Here is a 10518-nt window from a genome sequence, read left to right as displayed (position 1 = left end):
CGGCGCAGCAACGTACTGTAGTCCCGTTTCGTCTTTGCCGCATCGACCATTTGTGTGGCGTGTTAATAATTAAATGGAACGTGCGTCAAAAAAAAAAGGTGTACCCTCAGCTTCATCGCGAAAGTGCACAAATTCGCACCGCTTGAGTGCAGCACCCGATGCCGCCAGGCGCGGGCGCTGCGGCCGCCGGCACTCCGGTCGTGCGCTGCTCCCTGCTCGTCGATAGGCCTTGTTTCTTTTGCATCGCAGCCACGGAGTTTTATGATTAATTGGTGTTTTGCTGTCTTTTCCTCTTTTGTTTGTTTTGTTGGGGATTTAGTCTTCAATAAAACACGGAGTCCTTGAAACTGTCCCTCTTATCGTACAGGGTTTTTTTTTAACCCATTTCAACAACCGGCCCGGGCGTCGAACTGGTTGAAACGGAACGGAATGTGTCTGCGCAGCCGAAATCGAACGCCCGAAGCGAACACGAAAAACTTCCGGTTCGACACCCTGTGATTTGAACTAAAAGGAAAGGTTCCACAGCGCTAACAAAGATTACACCCCTTACAAAAATGAGTTTTGAAACTCTATTGTTGGACTATTGACCGCCTTTTGAATTTATTGAATTTCGATAGACATTCAACCCCAGCTGAATGCAATCTTTACAGGGCCAACAGAATTTTCATTGTGTTCTACCCAATAGACTTTTTGTGCAATTTTTTCTATGTGCTTTTTGTTGTCAGTTTTCAACGTTCACGAACAATTAGCGTGTACTGTTCATGCTGACCCATGTTTTTAAGTAGTTTTAGGCACAAATGATAAGAGCATAATGTGACAATTTCGTTATGAATTTTTGGTCTCACTTGTAATCAACTATTGGCCACATTCTGCAAAGGGAAATATAAGAGCAGCATGCAGTTGCGTGCTCGTTCATGTTATATAAAAGTACATATTAACGGTGCACACTTAGCTCAAGCTTCGCAACACAGTGAAAATATGCCCTAAAAACTTCATGATGGCAAAGCCTCCACTAATAATGCAAATACATCGTTGAATGTCAATCAGAATCCGTAATGGATCAGCTTCTGTATGTCGCAGAAGGTAACTTTAGTGGTAGGACATATTTTATATTTATCATAAAACAAGTTCAGTGAGTCATCATACTAACAAACAGGATCCTAGATTGAACCTACCATGTAGGGCAGGACAGAGCTTTTTTAAACCAGTTGCAAAGTTCACTATATATATGCTTCAGGGTCTGACATTCTGCCCAAGCATAGGTATTTTTGCCCGTAGCTTATTGCCGCAAAATGAGGTGCAGTCTATATTGGAATCCTCCACCGCTCTATGTCTTTGGAGAGTTTTACTGTAATTTTTTCTTTTCTTTCCTTTCTTAAAGTGGACACCATGCTAAAATGAAGTCACTTTAAACATTGAGGGGTTCTAATAATCACCGATTGATCCCACGGATACTGTAGAGTTAACACGCATAGCAAAAACATTCGCGTATGAAAAAAAAAAAGAAGAAAAAAACAAGATTGCATGCTTCTTCTAACGGCGACTCTTCTTTTCAAGGACGCATTCGGCCGCCGCCTTGCTTCTGTCCGCATCGCACTTCCCCCGTGCCCCGCGAACGGCGCCAGCATGTCCGGAGAGGTCGAGGGTCGCTTCCTGTCGGCTGGGGGGAAAAAGGGGGGAGGGAGGAGGGGTTGCTCCCGCTTGGTCTCCGCTCTGTGCCTTCTCCGTGGTTTGTTTTCACGGAGATGACCTTGGCTTCAGCAGTCGCGCAGTGGGGGTGGCGGCTTTTCACCGAAGCTGTTCTTCTGCGCCCCGTTTTCTTTGCACGCAGACGCGGGTACGCTGAGTGCGGCGATGTGCCAGTTCAGTTGGCGTTTTCCCGCCACCGTGGTCGCATCTTGCACTGTGAACGAAGCACCGTATGTAGGTTTTTCGCTGGTGATTATCACGAAGATCGTTGTGTTCAAATTGGAGCGCGAACGTACGAATTTAAGTCTTCGGAGGACTCCGCTCTTGGGCGGCAGCTTCTGCGCAAGGAGGACGTGTTTAAGAAGTTCAACAGTCGCAGGCATTTTGGATTCTAAGCGAAAAGCCGGCGCGGGCGGAGGGAGCGTCTGCACTTTGGTGAGTGTTTTACTTTTTCCTGTTCGTGTTTGTGCCAGTCTTGTACAGTGTGTGTTACAAGGTGAAGCCCGCATGTAAATATTTCTAGCAGACAAACCAGCCTCGTCGGAAAAAAAAGGAGGGGGAGAGAGAGAGAACGAGGCTTGTCTCTACGCGGACGCTGGGGCCGATGGAACGCCAGCTGGAATGGCGACATTTTCTTTCTTTTTTTTAACCGGTGGCCGTTTTTGACGGATTGTTCGGCACAGTGCTGTACTCTTTCGATACGCTACTCGCGCTGAGACGGACACATTATCGAGATCATAATATGCCTCTGTCACACATTGTGGATTATTGAATCTGTGCAGCTCCGCCATTTTTGCAGTGTTTGTTTTTGTTTCCACTCATTTTAGTGCCTATAGTTTGTAATTTTGCTTCAGGTTTTCTGGGTAGTAATGCTTGTGACCTGCGCTTTGCTATTTATATTCACAATGGGATCTTTGACGGCAGCATATATTGTTTATCAGGGAGAAGTGAACGATGTGGTAGTGCTGCCGAGCTGTGGAGGCGGCGGTCGATGCCGTCTAAGCAGTGAAAGACAGTGACAACTCATTTTAGACAAGAAATTTCTTGAGCTATGACGTGGAGCAGCGCACAAATGCCTTTGCTCTATTTTTAGGTTAGTATATACCGCAGCTTAATTATGATTTATATTGTTTATTTCAGCATCACATGCGAGGAGTTCCCGGACGTATCAGCGTTTTACGCAAAGAACAGCCTGGCGTCATACCTTGCACATGAATTGAAATAAAGCAAATAAACAACCCAGCTCATGTTATGGGTTCACCAAAGATGCATATTTTTGGTTTCTCATTAACGCGCATTTTTTATTTTGTGTTCCCTTTCCGCTGCGGATTAACAGAAAATGCTGCGTGATCAACGGTTAGCCAGGAGCAGGCACGAGGTGGTTTACATTAATGCAAAAGTAGCACAGCACATATCCTTGCTGCGGTCAGTCAACACATTCTATGTTCTGCTCGACCAATCAACAATTTAGTCAGTTTAGTGTAGGTTAATGAGTGAGTAAGTATAATGGGGCTTAAAAGATCAAGATCTGTTTTGTTCTTTTATGCCTCACTATGCTTATCATTAACCAGCACTGATCAGACAGGATTGTTGATTGGTCGGACAGAACATAGAATGTGGTGACTTATCGCAGCTAGGAGATGTACTGTACTACTTTTGCATTAATGAAAATCACCTCGTGTCTGCTCCTGGCAAACCGATGGTCGTGTACTATTTTCTGTTGTTCAGGAGTGGAAAGGTAGCAGAAAATCAAAAAGCGTCACTTGCAGAGTTTCTGAAGCATTTGAGCCTGAAATCAACAGAATTTCAGTTGCGCGAATTCCAAAAGCGCTCTTAAGAAACACATGGGCCACTATTTCATAAGCGCTCAACAAGAGGTCAACACTGCATCATCCAAGATGTTGCCGATTATCGACAGACTTTCAACAGCGTGTATTGACACAACGCTTTCGAATTTCTATAGAAACCCTACATGCATTTTTGTAAGGGACAGAAAGACACCGACAGGACAGGCGCTTAACAGCAGGTGATTATACTTCTTCGAAACGAGCAAAATTGAAGAATTTATTAGCGTGCGTAAACAATCGGCGAAGGAAACGCCCTCAAAGCCTCCACACTGCCGGTAAGGTTATAAATGTCACTTTAGACCATTCGATTGGCATGACATAAAGTGATCATCTTGAGAGGTCCATTCAGTGGAACAGACGGCCTCTGTTTGGAGGAATGGCTCGGCGCGTACGAGCGCGCGAGTGTTCATAACAAACAAAGAGAGAGAGAGTGAATTGGTCAACGTGACCGTCTACCTGACGGGCATCGCGAAGGGGCGGCCTAGAAGCTGCCGACGATCGTGAAAGCTAGGGATCAAGCTTAGTTGGTCAGTAAGCCAAATATGCCGCGCTGAAACGTCACTGTCGTTTAATACGAATAGACAAAGAAGCGGGTTCGATGAAACTCATCAGAGTATAGCAAACGGTCAGACAATAAGTGCGCACCCTATCGCGTTTATATAGGGTGACTTTCTCGAGCTTTTTGTTTCGCTACAGTGTCTTGAAGCGTGTATAATCTTAAGGGTAAAGTTAGCATCCTCCTACTTTTTTATAATGCTTTCCAAATATTAGTTAACCTCGTAAACTAAACGAGCTATAGTCGGATACAACTCAAATCTGCAGAATAACCACTACGTACAGAATTCCTTACTGAAAGTATAGTCCGCTGTTAAGGCTTTTCTGCGCGCTTATGATACGCGACGCGATGTTTCGCCATCGATGCCCGACGACCGGACTTCGCGCACGACGCGTTCGTCTGACGAAATCACAGACTGACCGCTGTCTACAAGGTCATTCGCAGACAAGGGAACCTCAAACAACACTGGTCACAACAAATAGCACTCAACTAGGGCCACGGAAGAGTGAAATTCATTATAGCTGAGCCAGCAGCTATCGTATACCACGACATGACTTTTTTGCCTGGACGAACGGACTGGATTCTGAACTCGCTGTTGTCGCTGTAAATGAAGCTGTTTACAGGCGATGTTTTTGTCTACATTGCGAGCATGCATACATCTTAGTGTCATTCACCTCGTACAGAAGGAGGAACCAACTTTTTTTTATTGGCTTTTGTTAAGAGCTTATCAATGCAAAAGGCGTTCATTTGGCTATCTCATTCGCTATTTAAGTAAACGTCACGCCTTGGCGTTGTGGGAGCTTTCATGTTGTCGTCACGTCATAAGCAATTTCTACGTCATCACCGGTGGAATGGGATCGATTTTGATTGGTTATATTATTCCAGCCGTGCTTGCGAAGCAGCCGCTGTTCCTTGGCCATCTTGGCGTCTTTTGTGACTCGACGAAGTGCTTGTTTGTTTCGCAGCACCAATTGTTCTGAGCGTTGGAGAGACGACCAAGAGGCTCGGCGTCACGGAGCTGCAGCAACTTGAGCCTGAACCCATCTCTTTCTGATTGCATGTTCACTATGCTTGTTGAGAACTGTCTGTGGCTAACTTTTGCATGACACAAGCTCATGTGTCTTACCGAGGTTCCAGCGCACGCTCATCACACGCGAAGCATGCATATGTGAACTGGCTGGTGTGCCCTCGTACACTACATGACTACAGCTGTGGTGGGGCCAGCAATGTTTTTCGAGAAGGGCTGACATTGCTTCGTGCTCTCCTCCATATCGAGCTACCTGCCACCTCTATACTGCGTCATAAATGCTGGGGTGAAAGGAGTGCACAGAAGAATGCTATACCGCCTTTTGTTCAAAGAATAGCCTGCGCATGTATTGTTTCAAACGCAAAATATTGATACGTGGCAAGAAGGTTAGCTCGAGAACACAACGGCTGATGAGTGAATTAATGTTCGGGCAAGCGCGCCAACTACCGTCGTCTCCCTTCCATGTCATCGTGGTCTTCTTGAGCTTATTTGTGCGAAAAATATTCATTTGAGCATAGACATTTAGGATGTGGCCTGCGCAAGATGATTTGTACAAATTTCGTTCAGCATTTACAGATGTTATTGCACTTACTGCAAACTCTTTATGACATAGTTTCCCTGCGATTCTGCAAAGCATGCGTTTGGCACAAATCATGAAAGCCAAAGTTGACTGATTTTTATATAGAACGGCAAGGCTCGTTTGAGCACATATTGTCCATATCTATGAAATCTCGGTATATGGGGCAGACGCTGCATCAATAAATGTGTGCTAGACGACTGCAGTACAACTTCTTCCTGGGCAAGTTGGTGCATATTGTGCATTATGAAGTTAGAGCGCAAAAAAAAAAAAAAAAAAAACAAATAACGAAACAGAACAAGCGTTCACTACCAACTGCTTAATTGTCCCTGCAACTGCCCCTGCTGGGTTCGCACTGTGGGCAGTATTTGCCTAATACTGCCAGTCGTGAAAAACGAACGAGACGAACAAATAATACGCCACGTTTCAAACATACAAAGATTATAAGGCAGCGCAAAGGAGAAAAAGGCGCGAAATCATTGAAGCATGGCATATTGTAAGATACGGGCCTGAAAAGTGTGAGGCATCAATTCACCTGCAGCTCACTTAACCCCACATTTCGGAGTTTGTGGGATGCCTATTGTCTTGAACTTAATAATTAATGCTAAGTGGGAAGGGAAATATGACGCCACCCTGAACGGTGCACAAAGAACGGTTGCATCACAAATTTGATACGAAATCACATGTATTTACCAAAATTAAATTCCGTGGTCGCTTTGCGTGCTGCTGATCTTCGCGTCACGACAACGCCAGATTTTCTGCGCCCGCGTAATAGACTATTTTAATTGTTCGTCCGAGATCGATATGTATCGACTCGCGAGACGACCTGTACTTGCCAGCGCGCTTAAGAAGGAGACGATGCTCACTGGGAGCCACTTGCTTATTAGTTTCCACCGAGATACAGCCTCCAGTATAGCATCGGCGTCGATTTGCATGAATTAAACAATGTTTGGAAAGACGATTAGCGGAACACAACCTTAGGCGTCTTACAGGCCCACGCCTCAAGCGCACCGCTCATTCATCGCGGTCATGCATGTATGCTAGTTCCATAGTGTGTGACGCTCTCGATGTACGCAATTTTTCAGCTGGGGACCCAGAATATTGTTTTCCCTCTCAGTTTTCGCCCCGCACTGCATTAGGCACCTTTCCTGTGCCGCGACAGGGGGCTTTCCCGAAGAGAAAAGCAACTCCGTAGGTGGGGAAAATCTTTAATGATGTATTCCAGCGCTTTCCTCGCGAAGCTGTGATCCGAGTAGCAGCCAGGCGCGCTTTTTACAAGGGGCGCCATTAGCCGCGTTTACATGAATGCGACAAGAGCGCATTAACTTTCTGGCCTATCGCACTCATGTAAACCGGCATAATGAGCCAGGAAAGCGCATCGCATTAATCCGCCAGACGGGGTTGGATCGAGAGGGGGAAGTCGAATTGCGAGCTGCATATGTAAGCAGAGCCGCGTATACCGTATTGCGAATGATGCGAAGGCGCGCCAGTGCTCACTTTCGGTGAAATCCGGCCCGCGCTGACGGTATGTATACGAGTAGATGGCACGCATGGATGTCGGCGGACGGATCGCGTGCTGGATGTGTCCTCTTGTATCGCTACGAAACAACATCGCAATCAGAAGCGAGATTAACATCGGTTAGCTATACTCAATTCAAGACGGCAGCGCAATCAAGCGCATCCAATAGAAAGTGGAATAGTTGAGTTGGCGTAAATGGATCACATAACTTCCACGGCGCTTTAACCGCCTTTGGTGCTGCGAATTTCGGCTACTCGTACTCCAATATTACTTACAAATCTCTGGTTAATTGCGACAGTTAAGGCGGCACGCTAGTCTTACGGGTGGCGCCGCAACCGGTAGGCGGAATGTTTTTTTTTTTTTACATTTTTTTTAATGCAGGTACTGCTTTATTACTTAGCTTTCTTCGCACCGCCGAGCATTGTTCTAACGTTCTAGATACGCTTGCACAAGCCTGCACTGTATTCTTCCCTTGTTCCATTAGTTGCCATGCAGTCCACCTTGCAGCATGCAAGTCCGGTAGCACGCAAGGGCGCTTCGATACAGACCTCTCGTATCCTATAGCGCGACGCTGTAGTTGCATATAGGACATGGTGTATAAAGTATTGAAAAATAATGCGGTGGGATGCATGACGCATCGTCTTACCGAGATGCTGTAGGAAATACGACGCACTACTGTCGCATTCATATAAACGCGGCTATTGACGACAACAAGATGTTGCAGCAGCGACAGAGTTGCCTCTCATGAACTGTTGCGCGCCTTGATCTCCTTACGACTCCGAAAAGAAAGTATGTGTAGCGAAATGCTGCTGCCGAAAGGTGAGAGCTTTAATTAGATAACGAAGGAGGCAAGAAAACGAAGAATAAAAAAAAAAAAGAAGGGCTTTCTGACGTTATCGAGAAAGAATAGTCCGCGCTTTATGCATCCACGCAGCATAAGCTTTGCAAAGGCAAAGCTCGCACGCATCCTCACATCAGCGAAATCCTAAGAAGGAGACCATAGGCAGGCTCTCCTTGCCAAGAAGAGCAGACTACGCAGAAGAAGAAAAAACAGCAGCAGAACGGGCTCAAGATCATCCGCTGATTTCTCCCGGCCTTTCGGTCGTCCCCGCGAGCAAATGCCATTGTCGCGCCATTCTGCCATTAGGGCGGCCGCGAACCCACAGGCGCGTGAAAAACGCGAGGCGCGCGAGATGACGACAATGGGGCTGCCTTCCGACAGATTGGCCGCCTCTTCCCTGAGGAGGGCAAAGCTTCCCTCTGCCCAGGGTGCCAGCCGACGCTCCCTGAAGGCGTTCGTTCCGCTAAAAGCGCCAGCAAAGCTCGCCATAGAGCGAGAGTCAAAACACGAACGAAAAACAAGAACTCGATTGCTCGCCATTTGTGTTCGCGCGAAGCGCAATACGCGAAAGATACGCTAGCTGACAACGGGGCCGTTCAACGACAAGCGGCGGCCGGAAAGCGCGCGAGGAGAAGGAGCGCAGAGCCGCAGATGCGCCGAATCCAATCTCGGCGCGCGCTCTTTGGGCGGCAAAAGCTACGCGCCCAGGGGCTCAAAATGTTTTGCCCCCGTCGCCCGATGCGCCGCCGCATTCCGAGATGCACGCACGCGAGAGAGGAAGGAAGTTAGATCGGGTCGCATTTACGATCTTTGCTTGAGTGTATCAAAACCGATGGGGAGAGGTACTTACCTCTCGCCGCGTCAGACAGCAAGAGAGGCGGTGATCTCCAGCGCCAAAATACGCGGAGGGAGCTCGACGATAAAAATTCAGTGGCGGAGGGGAGCTGGAAAGGCAAGGAAAGGCAGCTGCGAACAATAACGGCCAAACATTGTGAACGAACGCTATCAAACCCCGCCGCAAGAACTCCACCCCTACGACGTCCCTTCGAAAAGCGACACGGGTAGCGCCGCCAAGCGGGACAGTACTGAAGCGGAGGGCGGTGGGCGGAGGCAAATCCCGCCCGCTGGCAACGCCCCGCCCATGACAGCCGGCCTCCGTTCCAACCGCCGCCGCGGGCGACGAAAGCCGGGTAATAACCGTCGCTCAGTCGAGAGGCGCAAGCAAAGCTGCCCGCCGTGAGCGCGCCGATGAGGGACGCCACAGAACTGAGCTTGCAAAGCTGCAGGGCCGCGGTCGCAGGCGGAGCGCCTCGGTTCCTGGCGCACAGGCGAACCGCCAACACGTTGGCGACCCCTTACGAACTGCCCGATGCCTCCCAAAACCAGCCGCACTCCGCCAGGACTTACCAGGAGTCGCCCATGACGCAGCCTTCCAAGTCGTCCAAGTCAAAGCCTTCGTCGTCCAAGCCGAAAGGCAAAGAGGACCCTCTGACGAGCAAGGGGGGCGATGGGAAGGCTCCCCCTGTGAAGCCGCCGTACTCGTACATCGCTCTCATCACCATGGCCATCCTGCAGAGCCCGGAGAAGAGGCTCACTCTATCCGGGATCTGCGAGTTCATACGCAACAGGTTCCCCTTCTACCGAGACAAATACCCCATGTGGCAGAACTCCATACGGCATAACCTCTCGCTCAACGACTGCTTCGTCAAGATTCCACGAGAGCCCGGAAACCCCGGCAAAGGGAACTACTGGACGCTGGATCCTGCCAGCGAGGACATGTTCGACAACGGCAGCTTTCTGAGGCGTCGCAAGCGTTACAAGCGTCAGCCACCCGACCCGCTGGGAGACGGCTTTTTCTTCGGCGATCTGCTCAGGCACCACCCACTGTTCCCGGGCACTGCAGGCCTGGTTCCCCCCGTGCCGTACCAACACCAGCAAGCGTTCCTTCCTCTCCCCATTCACCACCCGTCTTTGCACGTGCTGCCCCCGATGCCTCCGGTACCGCACGTAACTCCCATGGTACTCTCTGGGGAGCGTCGGAGCAGCAAGCCGGTGTCTGCGCCGTCAAGTTTCAGCATTGACAGCATTATGGGAACGAAACTGAGCCATCAGAACTCCCTTCCCACTCACCAGCAGGCCAGACTCGATGACGTTCTAACTGGATTCTGCCGTCCTTGCCTACAGCCGTGGCCGCCCCGGTGATTCTCAGGTGCAAAACTAGGCCCGGCACCTACGGCGCTGGCAGACGAAAACTCGCAGCTGGCCCTGTGGAGGATTTCGTCACGATGCTGCAGTGTGCATGTCGCCGAACAAACGATACGCGTCGTGGGCAGACGTGACTACAACGGGCGCCCAGACGCAGCTGATCTCGCAGAGCTTCCCCAGCAGCACTTGACCTTATGCACCGTTCAAGACGGGAGTGGAAGTCACAAAGTAAAAAAATCCGCTCGTTTCTGGTCGAT

General features: G+C 49.0%; 1 protein-coding gene across 1 annotated transcript; it reads left to right on the top strand.

The window, feature by feature from the left end:
* Positions 1 to 9304: 9304 nt before the first annotated feature.
* On the top strand, positions 9305 to 10258 carry LOC146180462 (forkhead box protein D5-C-like). The gene has a single exon (XM_084577790.1). The coding sequence runs from the start codon at positions 9305 to 9307 to the stop codon at positions 10256 to 10258; it is 954 nt and encodes a 317-aa protein (XP_084433916.1).
* The last annotated feature ends 260 nt before the right edge of the window (positions 10259 to 10518 follow it).

The sequence above is a fragment of the Amblyomma maculatum genome, chromosome 8, assembly GCF_055883805.1.
Source record: "Amblyomma maculatum isolate TAMU_Amacu chromosome 8, ASM5588380v1, whole genome shotgun sequence".
Classification (NCBI taxonomy): Eukaryota; Metazoa; Arthropoda; class Arachnida; order Ixodida; family Ixodidae; genus Amblyomma; species Amblyomma maculatum.
Note: the sequence above shows the minus strand (reverse complement) of the source record. Positions and strands in the feature narration are given on the sequence as shown.

Bases quoted from the DNA above. Each gene is read 5' to 3' on its own strand.
- LOC146180462 (XM_084577790.1), top strand. From the start codon at position 9,305: ATGAGGGACGCCACAGAACTGAGCTTGCAAAGCTGCAGGGCCGCGGTC.